We start from the raw sequence: 17,629 nt of genomic DNA on the forward strand, positions 1-17,629 counted from the left end.
TCTTTGAAAGTTGCTCTCCTCCTAAAGCCTTTTGGAAACAGATGCAGAATCCAATGCTGTTTCCACAACACTTAGTGAAATTTTCAATCCAACGTATCCCAGAGTGTCCATCTCCTCTCTCATCTGGGGAAACCCCAAGGCTGCTCCTTCTAGGAGGTAGTTTTAGACCCTCTTATATGAGGGTACAAGAGAGAAAATGAATAGCACGCTTTCCAGAACTGTAATTAGTGACACTGCCCTTGAGCCAAAAGAAATCAGAGGAGAAAATACAGTCACTTCATCTCCCTAGTGCCATCTATTTTTATGTCTCATATTTGGTCATCATGATCTCAGTGCTTCCTAACAGCTGAAATGATAAAATAAGAATTAAAAGGGAGGTGTAGAGTTTGCTCCACAGAATATGAGTGGGTTTAAAACTCTTAGAAGAGTAATGAGAGTTGCATTTTGCTGAACCTGGGTAGTAGATTTGGAACACTTCTGTTTTTTGTTTTTTTTTTTTTTAATTGCAATTTGAGAAAATAATCTGGAAGCATTTTTCTTCTTTTTCTAAAATAAGTTACACTTCAAAGTGTTCAGATAAATGAGAAAGAAAATTGTGTTTTGCTTCTCTAGAGGCAAAAAAAAAAAAAAAGTCACAGAACACCATGGTAATTTATTTCATTTCTTGATGAGTCTTGCCCCATGAGTACAGAATATAATTTCTATCATAAGTCTAGAGTATTTGGAGATGCCAATGATCATGGCACATTATGAACAGTTTATTTTTCAGGTATGTTACTAATAACATGAATTGTTTTCTGTCGGAGCATCTCACACACTTTGAAAGATTTAACTAATTCATGACCCTATTTGGTAGGGAAATACAGCCCCTGTCACAGATAAACAAGGAGCTCATCCAGTTTTTATTGAAGCCAGTGAATGCCTTTTTGTTTGGCTTGGGACCCAAAGCACAAACTCTTACATGCAAGGCAAGGTGTGTGCAGGGGAATCACGGTGGGACATCCCTAATGCACTGAAATAAGTGATCCAAGAAACTCCCATGAGAATCCTCCTGCAGATGGTGACCAGGGTTGCTTTCACTTCTCCCTGCCCATGCAGCCTCACCTCAGGCAGGGCCAGGACTGTACCAAGGTGACCTTTGAGTATCTCCAGGGCAGGGAAAGTCCACAGCATCTCTGGGCAACCTGTGCCAGTGCTGAGTAAAGAAGGATTTGTGTTTGGACAGAACCTTCTGTGTTTCAGTTTCATATCAAGTTTTTCTGTGACTTTTAGAAGAACAGTTTTCAGCCAGAAGTTTTTTTTATATATGGTTTTACATGTTACCAAGTATTTGTTATTTTAAGAGATGGACTGGCCAAGAAGTTTTAGAAGATCAGAAATATCAAACTTTCTGACAACAGTTTGTCCATTGCCTATTAAGTTTTATATAATTATGTATGTGTAAAGTGCACCTAATTTATACTAAAGTAAATAATACTAAATAAATATATACTAAGTAATACTAATTATGAATACCTATTCATAAAAATCCAAATGTCTGATTGTCCAGTTTCAGGGAAGCCAAAACCAGATGTGGAGTGGTTCAAAGAAGGCCGACCTATTAAAGCTGGAGATAATGTCCAAATATATGAGGAAGATGGAATACATTGCCTATGGATAAAGAAAGCCTGCTTGAAGGACAGTGGATCTTATAGCTGTTCAGCTGTCAACCTCAAAGGCCAGACTTCCACCAGCTGGTTGTTAACTGTCAGAAGTAAGTTCTTGTGAGCCCATCTGCACTTTGGAAACTATGGCTGGGCTTTTTTAAACTGGTGGTTAATACATAATTTTCATTTGACTTCTCAGCACAGGTTAATTCTGATTCTATCTCTGTGAATAAAGTGGTGTGTGATAGCTGGAAAGCCATTTTCTGCATCAGTTTCCCTTCTGACATATTGTGGGTTTTGTTGTTTGCACAGCTAAAACCATCTCAGTACGTGGTTTGCACATAGGGAAGCCTATTCTCTACTCAGGTTTCCTGTTAATGCTTGTATTTAATATAGTCTGTCAGTGGGTTTATTATTGTTCTGCATTTAGTTTCCCTGAAGTTGCTTAGCATTTATACACCCCAAATTTTAAATATTTTTTGAGTACAAACCAATTCTGTGCAGTAGAGGAAATAAGAAGAAAGGGGAAGGAATGAGAATTATGATTTGCTAAATTCAAGAACATGTCCCAGTGACAAATTATTTTAAGCTTGCCAGCAGTGTCTGGTTGAAATTTTTGTTGGGTCTAGCAAATTCTGTCCTCAGTTCTAATGTTGTCACCTGATTTTAAGTTTTGTTCTGGGTCAATATTCATGCAATTTTTCTCCATTTACTGTGCCTGAAGTTAAACCAGGATACCCAAGATAATTTCTTTTTGTCTCATGAGAGACCTATAAACTGCATCCTTAAGCCACACTGTTTCTCACTGGGAGAGAGACTGGGAGAAGACAGACAAGAGAAGAGAATTATGCATCCTCTTCTTTGTGCTGAGCTCTCTGCTAATATGCTAGTGATGGGCTTCAAATGATGGATTCTGGCATAGGAAATCACCACCTAAAACAGAGCTTGAAGCCCAGCAATGCCTGCCTAGGAGATGAGAGAAGAATCCCTTCTTTATACCAGTCTGCTGCTCAAAATTATTTCTAACCCCCCAATAAAACATTTCACCATGGTTAGCCCAGCCACGTAATCTAAGCATACTTAGAAAAAGGTTCTAAGTGGTAAAGCTAATTTCATCATTTTGAGTTAAAGGAATTGTTTTAATTTTTCTTTTCAAGGGCCTAAAGTTGAAGAGGTTGCTCCGTGCTTCTCCAGTGTCTTGAAAGGATGCACAGTGAGCGAAGGGCAAGATTTTGTGCTGCAGTGCTGCGTGGGAGGGGTCCCTGTGCCCCACATCACATGGCTTCTCAATGGTAAGGAATGCCCTGCTCGGCAGCACCTGCATGAACGCACTGACAGCCCACAGCTCGCTAAATCCCCCCGGTCCAGCCCGCTGGGCCAGCTGCGGACAGCCCGGACGGGAGCGCCGAGCGCACGGACGGCGCGGCGGGCAGGGCGCCGCTGCCGCGGGCCTGACAGCGGCCAGCGGGGGGCGCGCGCGGCACGGCTGTGCCAGCTGAGTGACCCGGGCTGTGTCACATCCCTGTGCCAGCTGAGTGACCCGGGCTGTGTCACATCCCTGTGCCAGCTGAGTGACCCGGGCCGTGTCACATCCCTGTGCCAGGTGAGTGACCCGGGTTGTGTCACACGGCTGTGCCAGCTGAGTGACCCGGGCTGAGTCACATCCCTGTGCCAGCTGAGTGACCCGGGCTGTGTCACATCCCTGTGCCAGCTGAGTGACCCGGGCTGGGTCAAACAGCTGTGCCAGCTGAGTGACCCGGGCTGGGTCACACAGCTGTGCCAGCTGAGTGACCCGGGCTGTGTCACATCCCTGTGCCAGCTGAGTGACCCGGGCTGTGTCACACAGCTGTGCCAGGTGAGTGACCCGGGCCGTGTCACATCCCTGTGCCAGCTGAGTAACCCGGGCTGTGTCACATCCCTGTGCCAGCTGAGTGACCCGGGCTGGGTCACACAGCTGTGCCAGCTGAGTGACCCGGGCTGTGTCACATCCCTGTGCCAGCTGAGTGACCCGGGCGGTGTCACATCCCTGTGCCAGCTGAGTGACCCGGGCTGTGTCACATCCCTGTGCCAGGTGAGTGACCCGGGCTGGGTCACACAGCTGTGCCAGCTGAGTGACCCGGGCTGTGTCACATCCCTGTGCCAGCTGAGTGACCCGGGCTGTGTCACACGGCTGTGCCAGCTGAGTGACCCGGGCCGTGTCACATCCCTGTGCCAGCTGAGTGACCCGGGCTGTGTCACATCCCAGTGCCAGCTGAGTGACCCGGGCTGTGTCACATCCCTGTGCCAGCTGAGTGACCGGGGCTGTGTCACACAGCTGTGCCAGCTGAGTGACCCGGGCTGTGTCACATCCCTGTGCCAGCTGAGTGACCCGGGCTGTGTCACATCCCTGTGCCAGCTGAGTGACCCGGGCCGTGTCACATCCCTGTGCCAGGTGAGTGACCGGGGCTGTGTCACACAGCTGTGCCAGCTGAGTGACCTGGGCTGTGTCACATCCCTGTGCCAGCTGAGTGACCCTGGGCTGTGTCACATCCCAGTGCCGGGTGAGTGACCGGGGCTGTGTCACATCCCTGTGCCAGGTGAGTGACCCGGGCTGTGTCACATCCCAGTGCCAGCTGAGTGACCCGGGCTGTGTCACATCCCTGTGCCAGGTGAGTGACCTGGGCTGTGTCACACAGCCCTTGCAGTGCTGTGACAAGGCTGTGCTGCTGCTGCCCTGTGCTGCCCCCCTGCCTTTGGCAGGAGCTTCTCCTCCAAGCATAGCAGGTTGGCATCATGATCCTGGAGAGGTAGTAAGCTCTTAGCCAAGTATCACAGAATCACAGAATATTCTGAGGTGGAAGGGAACCACAAGTCCAACTCTTACATGAATGGCCCATACAAATGTGCGACCTTGGCATTATTAGCACCATGATCAGACCAACTGAAAAAAAAAAATGCACAGTTCCAGCTGTACAATGCAAAAAACTTTAAGGTGGATACAGGAAAGCAAGTGGTCATTAATTTTTCAATATATGTGTTTATGCTTTTCAGTCTGAGTATTTCCCTCTTTAAGGTAGTAGGGAGGAGACCAATGCCTGATTCCACCCTTCCATCAGCTGGGTAGGTCCTAATAGTGTTAGTAGCTCTGTTCCCAAGATCTTGTGGTTTCTTCTCAACTAGAATATGTTCCTTGCCATTCTAGCATTTGCCTAAAGCTGACTAAAAAAAAAAAAAAATTTTCACTTTTATCAGACTATAATCTCCTACATGCACTGATTACACAGCTGAATAGTCAAGTTTCCTTAACTGCCTCCTAATATCAGAGTTAGACTCAAACATCAGTGTTTTGCTTTGATTCCAAATTATTTCAGTGATTCAGGCACTACATGCTTTGGCTAAGGACTTCTTCCATTAAAAGACAGAAACACTTTAAAACACTAGAAAAATTTATTCAGCTTAACTCTTGATCACCTCTTTTACTCCTGAAGTGCAATTGATTTTTTTTCAGACTGTCACAGGCTATCTTTCTTTGTGTGTGTGTGTGTGGTTATAAACAAAGAGTGGCATACTTTGCCATAAAGATGTTTGCTCCAGGATTATTTTAAAATTAATTATTTGCACACGATCTCTGATTTCCTTTAGCTATTCAGAGTAAATGGGCTAACTGAAAAAGGTGTCAGGGCAAATGAACCATGACCTTGAGATTGGTATGTTCCCACAGCCTGGGCTGTTCCCCTTCCCAATAACTCCATGTCCAGAATAGAAAGGCCAGTGCTTTATTTACAACACAAAACATGTGAGTAAAGGTTCTGACACTCTCCCATTGGACATCATTTGTTTCTCTGTCTGAAGGCTATGCTGAAGTTCCTCCTTTGCACATGTGTGTAGAACCTCTGTTTGGCTGTTCAAGAATTGTCCTGCAGCTCAGGAGCAACTCTGAGTCAGTCATTTTATGTCCATATTCCAAGGCACCCTTGCTCCTAGTGCTCCCTTAGACATTGATGTAGTTACATTCAGTTATCTTTGCATACAGAGCATCTTCCTGTCTCAGATGACTGACTCTGGGTTGATTTTCAAATGACTTACAGCTCATCAGGCACAGATATATGGTCTCCATTTACGTAGCCATGTTCTACTCAGAACACTTGTCTCCTGAAAAACAAAGCCTAGAGATAAATAAGCCACATGTTTCTGTGATGCACTGTGTCACCCTGCCTTTTTTCAGGTTGTTCATTTTATACAGACCTTTCTTCTCACTGAATTCACATGTCTGCCCCTGTTAGGTGTAATCATGTTTACATTGAATCCAAGCTTCTAACTGCAGTTGGTTCAATATCAAAATGTAGGTGTGTTTTTTTGTTGGTTAGTTGGATTTCAAACCATTAAGGTTCTGTAAGTGAGAGTCAGTGCATTTACTCTGCTATTAAATCAAAAGACAGTGATGAGTCTGCATAACAGAAGCACAAGACACTCTCATAATAATAAAAATTAGACACATCATATATTACTCTGAAGACACAGGAACATGATTTTCATTCCAGGCTGCTGAAACATTTCACTATAGTTTAATGCTTTTCTGTCTTGTGTAGGATTGTGAGATGTAACTGTTTATATACCATTTTGATACAAACATGAAAGGATTATAAACAGTTGTTTAATGTTGAGAATTCCATGTACACTCCTAGAGTTATTATTTTACTTAAGGATCAAACTGGCTGTTGTGATACATCCACTTGAATGCAAACATTTCCTTTCTGTCTACCACCAAGCTAGGTACTATAAACTCCTCATATTTATATCCCTAATCAAATAAAGGAGAAAGTTATGAAATATTACTCCAAGCAGACATAACAGTGCTTTTGGCAAAATGACATGGTAGATTCTCTCATCAACTGGCCACATGAAGAAAACAGTATATGCACAATATATAATCGGAGGCAGGCAGGCCAGTTCTGTTTAAAAAAAAAATGTGTTAGCATCTGCTCTCCCTGTCTGCAATATAAAGCTTTTTGTATTCACAACAGAACTTTACTAGGACAGAGGATAAAACAATATGCTGTGAGCAATCCCACTACTGTTCAAAATACAGCACTTTTGTAGAACTCCATAGAAATAAAAATCACATGGAACAGGATGTGTAAAGTTCACTAGAAAATATCAAATTCAAGTTGTCTTCCAAGCATGACAATGATAACAAACCAGAATTAATTTGAGCAGAATAGTGGGGGAAGAATGTACATCTTGGTGAAATAGTGAATGCAAAGACCAAGTTATCAATCATAAGAAACAGGAACAGAAGGCTGCTTTGAAAAAAAAGAGAGAAAAAAAAAAAAAAAAAAAAAAAAAAAAAAAAAAGAGAGAGAGAGAAAGGCAGCAGAACCTGCTCCCTTCCAGGCTGGCCATCCCTGGACACTGAACAGGCTGCATGGTGTCCAGTCTGCCTTCCCCAGTTTCCAAGGAATCCACACCACCTGAGAACTGAAAGCCTTACAATAGCTTGTACAATGTTACATCCAAGTTCTACTTTAAATACTGTGACTATGTACCAGCTGTGGCTACATACCAATTCCAAATATTTTCCAAGTATTAGACAGGCTGACCTCTCCTTCAGGTCAAGTGAGACAAAAAATAGATGATGTATACTCTGCATTGTCTGTAATTACTTCTTACCATCTGTAAGGATGAGTAGTTTTTCCATATTCATAGAGAGTGCATAAATAAGAGCTACGTGACTGAACTACGAGTTTCATCCGAGCTCTTGCTCTTCTGAGCTTTTTCCCCAACTTTTTCAAGATGGTTCTTTTCTCCTTTTGTTCTCCCTCTATGTTTTATTTAAGTTTCTTTATGAATTTTCACTGATATACTGGCAACTTCCCTGAAAGTAAAATTCCTGTATTTTAGTTCTGGCCTCACCAAAGCCTTATAAATAACTTTTTGGGTGTGCTTTCAGTGACAATGCTTCATTGTGTAACTCCAATTTACTTAATCTTTTTTAAATACTTTCTAGTTAACTTCTTTTTCAATTGCAAGAATAAAGAGTGTATGACTGTTTAAAGTATCTTTTTATTCATATTGCTTTCTGTGTGGGTTTTCTTTCTCCTTAAGTTTAATTGAACCTCTTTCTGCTGAATTTAAGTACAATATGACCATGACTTTAGCATAACAATTCTCTGAGTAGTGTTTGGTTTTAGGATAGCTTTGTGATTTGTCCAGAAAGCTTTTAATAAATGGGCCAGGGGAAAATTCCCTTTCTTCAGGCATAACATGCCAACAGAAAGGTATTTTTTGTTATTGTTCCTGCTGCCAAGCTGTCCTGGAGATTTGACTGTTCTGCCTCTGGAGAAGGGAACATTTCACTACTGGGAGAGTTGTTTTTATTACATCAAAATATAAGTACTGTGGACGTAACTTAGAATCTTGCTGCAGGTTATTCCTAAGGGCTGATGTTCTTGTGTTCTTTTTCTGGGGTCTAATGAAAAGGCTGTTTTGTAAGTGAATTCAGTATTTTTTGAATAATGTTAAAAAGTAGCCAGTTTTGTTGGGAGATGAAGTGAAAAAGAGCCCTGGCAAAATCTGAGAATATGGTAAAGGAGTCCACATTTTCCTTTTCCATGCAGAACATTTACCCCACCCATCTGGTTACCTACAACAGAAATATCAAGGCTGCTTTTCATGGTGCAGCTTTTATCCTGGGTGTGTTTCTGATATGACATCAGAACATCATTTTTCACTACTAACAGTTTCAATGTCAAAATGCCAGGCAAGGACCCTGTCAGGTGAGACATTCTGTACTTGGACTAGGAAGGCAGTCCAGTGCCCCTTGTCCTCTAACAGAAAGCTTTGTCTGCTTGGGCTTTAGCTCAGCCTGTACATATTTGAATGCAGTGCTATTCCCACATGCAGAAACGCTGTGGTTTAGTATAATGGTTCCAACAGTCTGTGTGTGACTGAGTGAAAATGAGCTCAGAGGAGCCAATAATAAGAATATGTGACCTGTGACAAAGGTTGGAGAGCTTTTATTCTAAAATTCTTCTGGGTAGTTGATTAAATATTCACCCCAATTTTTCATGCAATAGAAAATTTACTAACTTAACAGATGGCTTGAAGATCCGTCAAAGGATGAAGATCATCTACCACATTTTATAATATATGCAAGTATTGGATGATGCTGATTTTGGCATATGTTTGTACTTCAGAATGAAACTGTGTATGTGTATAGATAGAGCACAGATAATAACTGCCTTCTGAGTTGGCTTCCTTTAAAAATCAGAGAGAGAAAAATCTGTCCCATCATTTAGTTTATCCTGTTCATAGTGCAGAACTGGTTCTTAAAAATGCCAGAGCTGTGTCCTTTGCAATGAAATAAATTTTGATCTTTTTTGACCCCAAACTCTGAGCAACAGCCATCTTCAGATCAGTCCTGCACAATTCCTCTGCTGTTTCATCCTCTTCTCTTAGATGACCATGATTTCTATTTCCAGCATGATGTTTATGCACAGGTATAAGGCTGGCTTAAGTATTGCATACACTGGGAAAGCAACCAAAGATGAGTCAGTAATGGAAACTATTTAATATTGGGAAAACAGATTGCAGAAGCATTTCAGAAAGTAAGGCTGAGACTCATGACAGTTTCTGAAACAAAAGCAAGACAACTTCAAGCCATCTATACTAATATTTAAGCATGTCAAACCAATTCAAGGAAGCAATTTCTTAAAATTAACTTCTTTAGTAATCACATCACCAGAGATGAGACTGCACACTTCTGTTAGTGGCCATACCGTATTGTAGATTGACTGTTTCTGTAAATCAGCTTTTTGGCTCCATTACAGATTTTACTGTCTCTCTTGGAGTGTTTTCTACTACAAAACACCCCTTGGAGGGCTTTAAGTGCATCTCCATGCCCAACAGATTTTGCACATCTAGCTTTCTCTGCACTTTATCTAGTTTCTGCATTTTATCTAGTTTTCAAGGTAGGGACCATATCTGAAGCAAACACATAGTTCTGGTCTTATCCATCTCAAAGAGAATCCAAAACGAACTTTTATCCTTTTGCTGCTACTCAAGGTAGCATGCAGAGAATCTGGTGATGAGCTTTGTCTGACAGCCACGCTGTGCTTTGTGCTTTGTGCTTGGGATGCTGCTGGTTGTAGTCACTAGAGAGCAGTGGCTGTGCACAGAGTGGGATTTGGCTCTGCACTTTCATAGGCTGGCTGGTGTTAGGCATCCAGATTTCACTGGAAACTGAAGTGCTTTGGAAATCTTGTGGCTGATGTATTAAGTCGATTCTTTTCCTTTCTGTCTGCAGACCAGCCAATTCAATATGCCCATTCCACTTTTGAAGATGGAGTTGCAAAATTGACTGTCCAAGATGCCCTACCAGAAGATGATGGAATCTATACCTGTCTGGCTGAAAACAATGCAGGACAGGCATCTTGCAGCGCTCAGGTCACAGTCAAAGGTGAATATCTCAGACCATTGTAATTACTACAATCATATAATCTTTTTTAACAAAAATAGCTTCGGATCCTTAACAAAGGTGATTGTAAGTGGATTCCATGTTTTTCCAAGCTTTTGTCAGCTGGGTACCTCTTCTCCCCCTTGGAGGTGTGTGCAACTTCAGTGCTTAAGGACTGTGTAGTGTAAAGTAATAAGCACATTTCAGAAAAAGGTATTAGTGCTTTGAGCTTCCCAAGGGTTTAGTGTGCAGAGCAGTGAGGCTGTTCTGGAAAAGGTTTGCCAGTGTAAGAAAGGACTGGGACATCTGAAAGAGAACAATAACTGCAGTACCACCAATATCACCCTTCAGAGAATGACACAAGGAGGAGGCAGATGCTGCTCCTCTCTCCTGAAAGGCAGAGCAGAGACCAATGCCAGGGACTGCAGTTGTGATAGCAAATGCCAGTATTCTTGTTCTGTTACCAGGATTTATCAGATATAATTCTGAACAGGCATCTATCAGCTAACTGATAGATAATTCTAAATAAATGGAATTTTGGCAGTGAAAGTAACAGAAGAACATTGTAGTAAGCAATTGAGGTGACCTGTTGTCTCAGAAACCTGACAGAGTGCTGATTTGGCAGAATTGATTTGTTCATGAAAGCCATAATTCTGTACTAGAATGTCAACAAACACATTCTAAAAGACCAGAGTTCAAAATGAAGACAAGAGGTGACACAATTCCATTGATAAATTCTACAGTGAAGTAGTATCATCAATATTATGGTCTTTATTCTTTCAATCTCACCTGGCATCAGTCTATTCAGGTGATTTGTTTCATGGCCTGGAGCGTATCCCCTCCTGCCTTTCTCTTCAATCCCTCTCCCTCAGACACTCCCTCTCTCTACAAGCAAGCTTGGATTTGGTGTTTTTCGCCTGACTTTTCCCCAAAGTTATAAGAATTTGTCACTGCCTGTCCAACAGAATGCTGAGTGACAGCTGCCAAAGGAACTATTCTTTTTGTTTATGACAAAATAATGCCTTACCTAAATTTGTAAATTCAGTTTTGTGGCAAATGTATCCTGATCCCTGGGATCTCAAGATTTGTCTTTGTTCATCAGTGTTCTGGGGTATTTGTCTACAGCTCTTTAGTGCTAAGCCTGCAGCTATTCTGTATGACAAGGTTAAAATAAAAACAATAAATAAAGTCATCTGGTAAATCTATTAGTTAGTTTCTTGATCACCAAATTGGAAATAGTCATCCCCCCTCCACCCTCCCCTCCTGAAAAATGATACGAAGTAAGAAAACGTCAATTTAAAATAAACCTGAAATTAATCTATTCTCAAAGTTCTCATTTATGATTTCTCTGATGCATTTCATCTGCATTAGCTAAAGGCCAGTGAAGAGTGGCCCACCTCAAGGGGGCTGGTTTTGACCTGAGGCTTTCTGATCCTTGACTGGGACTCAGAAACCAAAGGGATGGTCCCCTCTTACAGAGCATTTCTGAGTTATTTTAGGGCTGACAGGCAATGCTAACGTGGGAGCCTTTCCCTGGGCTTGTGTGCTCTGCTGGGCTATTTCAGGCCATGGAGTCACTGCTGCACTGTGGATTCCTCTTGCACTTTGCACAGTGGGGCTGGAAGGCTGCACTGCCACCATCATGGGGAGTTAGCTTCTCTCGTCTGCACCCCATTCTATTTTCTAGGAGTCACGGAGTAGGGAGGGGGAAGAGTAAGAGCAGAATTAAGAACATACATGACAGGCTGTCAAACTACATGTTCAATAGCTATCCTGTCTTCTACTACCCTAAAACATGTCCCTGTGGCCATGAGGATTACAGTAACTTTCCCCAAAACTCAGACCAATGTGGATTTTTCTGCCAAAAATAATACCAAATTTAAAATCTAATTTACAAACGTCTTATGTGTTTGTGTATATTTTTCTATCAGAATCTCTATCAAAACTTCTTGGCATTAGAGTTCTCTGAGTCTTTGAATGCTGCTACTGAGGTTTTTCTAAATGCTCGGCCTGTGCAAACAGACTACAACAGAGAATGGTTGTATGTGCAGAAAGGGAGAAAACTTCAAAAATCCTTTCCCAACCAAACACTGATTTTTGGAATAAAGTCTGTAAAATTGTTCCTGAATTGTAACCCATCCTTACCCAGGTCCTTTTCTTCTCCAAGATGATTTAAGGATGTCAAGTTTGCTGCAGTGCTCAGTTTGTTCATTCATTATTAGAGAAATATTTTCCTTTTGTATGTGAGAAGTAAGCCATATTTAATCTAACAAGGAATGGATGTTCTTGGCATATCATCAGTATCAGACCAGTCTCAGAATCCAGCTTTTCCTTAACTTCCTTCTGAGGTCCTTGGACACATCTCTGTCTAGGTCTACATTTCACTTCATACTGCCATTTTTGGCTCTGCTATTCTACTGCAGCAATATTTTATGATTTTCTGATCACTGGGGAAATTTTACCTGGAGTGAATAGCCTCTCTTAACAGTAAAACTCAATTTTAGATTTCTAAATGAAATTCAGCTCACACATAACTCAGAAAAGTTAGCAGCAAGGATAGTGAGTGTCAAACTGTTCAATTCACATCTGAATTGTAGTACAAGATGATCCTTAACCTGCTAGTAGGTTACAGGTGTTATCTAACTACACACCATGTTTTCTAATCAACTTCGGTGCATTCTTTTCCTTTTTAATGGTCCTATTACTTCGTTTTTGTGTAAGGAATTATTGTAGAAAACATTTTAAAGGTCCTTTGCCCAATAAATAAATAAATAAATAAATAAAGGGTTACTGTTCCAAGTCCAGCTAAATAAAAGAGTGGGATTTTTTCCAGTAGTTTCAGCATGATTTGCACTGAGGCCTGGATTATTAGCTAAGCTAATTGTGGCATAACTTTCCTTCTAAGTCATCACTCTCAGATTCATTTATGCTTGTCTTTTTCTTCCTTATTATTAAGCAGGATAAATTCTGTCTAGCACTGGGCAACCTCAGTATTACTCCTTTTTTTGTATGGAAAACAGTGAAGGTACCTTGTAGGAGGCTTTTAGCACTGTATCAAAAAAAAAAGTCCCACATTTCATATGGATGGGATTCATATAGAAATATAATGGTCTTAAAAAAATTAATATTCATCAGTCTTCTACTTATTTAAAGTGAGAAATTACCATATTCACATAACTTCAGATCTCTACTTAAGTAAGGGATCTGAAGGCTGAGAAAATTAAGGTAGATCCATTAGATAGTCTGTGGAGAAATGAAGTTAATCAAGGTGAAGCTGATTTTGGCCTTGCAAAGGACTAAGCAGATGAGGTGAGCCCTGACAGCTGTCTTCCCTCTGTCAGCAGTTTCTCAAAGCTGACACACAGGTAGAGAGGAACTACAGAGGCTGAGCAGTGCTCCCTGGAAAAAACAGCTTAAAAAACCAGCTTTTTAAACAACATGTACATAAATTATTTGTTCCTGTTATTGTATGAGCAAGCTATTGTATTTGGTGTTCACATTTTCACATTTCATATTAAAATTTTCTCATTGTTCTATGATATGAAAATAGGTATACAAGCCATTTTTAAATACACCAGGCATCCTACTTAAAAAACAAGCAAACCAACCAGCTCTTAACACGAAAATCCAGGGTATATTCAGGTCACCTGAAATATATGGTGATTATACACTGATGGGGATTGCAGATATTCAGGTTTATTTATGAGTTTATCAACCAGGCTATGAATAAATTATGAGGTTATTTATTATGAATTTATTAATAATTTTAATCACGGTGATTGAATAGCTTAATCAGTTTTTTATGAATAGGAAACTGAGGTGAGGAAAACTCAATTGACTCTGGATGTGCATGTGTAGTGAGTTGGTGTTACTTTTTGCTGAGGCTGTGACAATCAGAATATAAAAGCAAGAGAGATGGAGGTGATAACTGGTATAGTTTGAAGGCAAGGCCAGCTCCCAGGAATGGTGACAGTTCTTCAGGTCTGCCTCATCCTGAGATAAACTCTTTGACATGTGTTTGTCTGACAGTTAACTAATCACTGACAAGGAGTTATAGGTCAGGACCTGTACAAAAAATGTGCCAAAGGGATATTTAATTAGCTGACATTCACACCAGTGCCTGGGTGTGCTACACATGATTATGGACTGCAGGGAGAGTGAGAGAGTGTGGGCTGTTGTGCCAAACCACATCAATCCTGCACATGGGAAGCTTCTCTTGTCGTGCAAACAGACTCTGCACAACAGAGGGGGAGCTGATTGCCTGGTCCAGCTTTCTCTAGGTATGGTATCAAGCTAGAGCACTTGCTGGGACTCCTAGGAGAATGTCCTCTGCCTTGCAGCTGTGCAGTAAATGACAAACAAAATACCTGACCCACTGCACACTCCTTGAGATGTCTGCAGCCTCCCTGCCCCGGGCTGCAGCACTGGCTCCTGCTAAGGTGCAGCACACGAGGTGTGGGCAGTGAGAGCAGCATGGCAGCCACGGGGGTTTCTGTGGGCTCTAATGCTCTGCAGCCACACATTCTGCTGATGCTTGTTTCCTGCACACTGCTGGTTTTTTGGTTGGTTGTTTCTTTTTTCATACAGGCCTCTTTGTAAGCAAACACCATTCAGCAGATAGTGCTGCTCCTGCTTATTAGCTCTTGACCTCATTTCTCTTTCCTGCCAGCAGTGCATTTGCCTGGACTCACATCTGTTCCCCTTTCTCCCCCACCACTTTCTGTTCATGCTTTTTTTGCCAGTGCAGCCTCCCAGCATAAGTGTCTATGTTGGGAAGGCTGTAGCCCTTCCAAGCCGATTACTGTAGTCATTCATTGATCACTGCACGAGCAGATTAGAGCCACCTGAAAGCCTGCCACAGACCCTGCTGCAGCCAGTTTATCAGAGCAACAAAGGGAGATGCTGTCTGAAAAACCAGTTTGTTTTGTTCCTGTCACTCTCCCATCTGGTGTGAGTGGGACCATAAAATATAACCAGGTGGAAGAAAACCTCTCAGGTAGGAATCTTTTCCTTCAGTGATGAGAAATGCTCTCTTCAGGTTGTGGGTTGTTTTCTTTCTGTCTCAGAATGACCCTTCTTAGACATTAATCGTTTAAAGAAGGTTATCACTGCAATAAGCAGCCTCTCGTTGGGAGGCCACAGCTCTGTTTCTCTGAGATCCATATTTCTGATGAAGGTAAGCAAAGAACACTCTTACTTGCCAACTCTCTGAAATGTTTGTGACAGCTTATCAAAATCACTGCTTATTTGAAAGCATTTTGATTTATTTCAAGCATACACATAAGTGACTAGAGATAACTTTACAAAATATGCCAGTCTGGTCCTATTAAGTGTCCAAAAGGCATTCCAGACCAGTAGCTGGGTGGGACCACTTGTCTTTGTAAGAATTGGTTTCAGAGCACTAAGTGAAAGGGAGAGGGGTTTTGTTACTGTATTGAAAAGTCAGAGGTAAACTGTCATAAGCATCAAAAAAACCCCTCTGTTGCAAAGCTTTCAAGAGTGCCCCAAAGATCTCAGTCCAGCACTCTGTATGGTTCATCAATAGATATAACCGTTCAAAGTTTGGGGTTATTTTTTTTTTTTAGATTGCTTTCTTGCAGGACTTCAAATGTGGAACAGAATGCCAGCTAGAAACCAAAACTGAAAGGCAAAAGCAAAACATGCATGAAAGCTCTTAATGATAGAACATGTGCCATTAATGTAAAAAATATACTCTAAAGACAGTTTCTTATTATAAATCATTTCCCGAAAAAGGGGAACCAAATTTGGATAAAAATGAGGGATGAGTGCATGCAGAATAAGAAAAATTTAAATGTCAGAAATTGCATTAACATTTCTTATAAATGAAATTAAAAGGTGAGATGCTGACAGAAAAAGATAATTTAAAAGGCAGGAAAGAAAAGAAAAAAAACACTTAAATCAACTGTGACACATGATCATATACTGTGAGCAGTAAATTATTTTGTACTGGAATAACAGAAAACAGATTATTATTATAACAGTAGGGAACAGCCCTCATTGGTCAAAGGGCAAACTGTCCCAGCTTAGATTGCCAAATTCTATAGTGTTTTAAGTTTCAGCTGAAAACTGGAAGTCATCAAAATACATATAAAATCTGTTCACTGAATATACATCTGCATAATTTTGAAAGCAGGGATGTGATGTTACCCCAAAGAATGTTTTCAAGAGCAGCTGATGTGGGTTAGCTAATGGGAACTCCAGCAACTATCAAACTACCTCACAGGATTAGCTCAATTTTTAAGACTCTCCAGAAGTTGCCTAAGGGAAGCATCTATCATTCCTTTGCAGCAGAGGAACAGAACAGAGGGTAGGAACCTGGTACAATAGCTGTGTGCTACTGGAAGTGCTTCTCTGCAGCTTCATTTTAAAGAAGGCTTGACTGTTGGGCCATATACACAGACTCTGAGTTTGTTTTTTTTTTCAGGTTAGTGTCTTGGTTCAAAATATTTTCAATATAAATTAATCAACAAGATAAAACTAACCACAAGCAATGCCATACTAGAGCTACCTTATCTTTTATGGACTTAAAGGCCAAACAGGTCTTGCTTTAGAATACCTTTCTGATATCAACTTATACCCAAAAATACAATGTTGTTGTGGTTTTTACTTCTTTTCCACTTTATATTAGTCTAACTTCAAATTTGGTTTCTTAGCTCTCAATCTCAGTCTTGTCTTTGAGGGGTTCCCTAACAGCATCCTTAGTACAGTATCCTTTTACCCACCCAAGAGAGGAGCTGAACTATTTTAATATTACCATAGGATAACGAATTTTGTTGCCAGCAGGGATTTGCCAAAGAAGGGAAAGGCTGAAGGGGCTGTAACTCTTTAGATCAGTGACATTTTCAGAAACATATGTGCTTTATGTGATTGCCTGTTCTTACTGTGCTTCCATTGCATTTCAGCTCATGCATTGCCCAGTTTTTTCTCTAATGGAACTGGTATATCTATGCATCACAACTCCCTGCAATTAAATTAAAATCTACCTGGGCAATCACACAAAAATTGAGACTATACATGTGAAGGTGTAATAGAACTGCCTCAGGAGAATGCATATTTTCACTGTGGAGCTGACCTGGCTTGATCTAGTGTACATGAGGCACCTTTCCTGATGAGGCACCTTTCCTGAAGTTCTCATTGTCGTACTGGTATCTAATGCTGGGGAATTTGTTAGCAGTGGACAGCAGAGCTGCCTTATAAATGGATTTGGTAGGTATCCAGGCTCTCAGGCCTTCCATGGAGATGCTGTCTGTGACAGTGACAAAAGAGCAATTACTTGATGTAAGTAACTTTCAAACAGGGTAAGTCATTAATAAGGCAGACAGTTCTGAAGGCAAAAGCAAACACCACTTTGGCTGCAGAAGCTTCTAGTGAGACTGTCAGGGAGGAATTTGGTCTGCTGACTGCAAAGTGGTCTGCTGTGAATCCAGACATCTATTTTGTATCTGACCCGTGCAATCTTCCTGGAGCTTTCTCCTGAGGAGGGGAAGCAGAGAGGGAGGTAGAGAGGTGCAGTTCTCTTCTCTCTGGA

At 41.4% G+C, this 17,629-nt stretch overlaps 1 protein-coding gene across 3 annotated transcripts in view; it reads left to right on the plus strand.

Moving 5' to 3' along the window:
* Positions 1-17,629, plus strand: part of MYLK (myosin light chain kinase) — a 195,609-nt gene that overhangs the window by 88,533 nt on the left and 89,447 nt on the right. For all 3 annotated transcript variants that reach the window (XM_021526062.3, XM_021526064.2, XM_021526065.2), the window contains 3 exons: positions 1,550-1,753; positions 2,804-2,938; positions 9,931-10,083. In XM_021526062.3, the coding sequence (XP_021381737.2) occupies positions 1,550-1,753; positions 2,804-2,938; positions 9,931-10,083 (492 nt within the window). The remainder of the gene's footprint in view (positions 1-1,549; positions 1,754-2,803; positions 2,939-9,930; positions 10,084-17,629) is intronic.

Source organism: Lonchura striata, chromosome 8 (assembly GCF_046129695.1).
Source record: "Lonchura striata isolate bLonStr1 chromosome 8, bLonStr1.mat, whole genome shotgun sequence".
Lineage (NCBI taxonomy): Eukaryota > Metazoa > Chordata > Aves > Passeriformes > Estrildidae > Lonchura > Lonchura striata.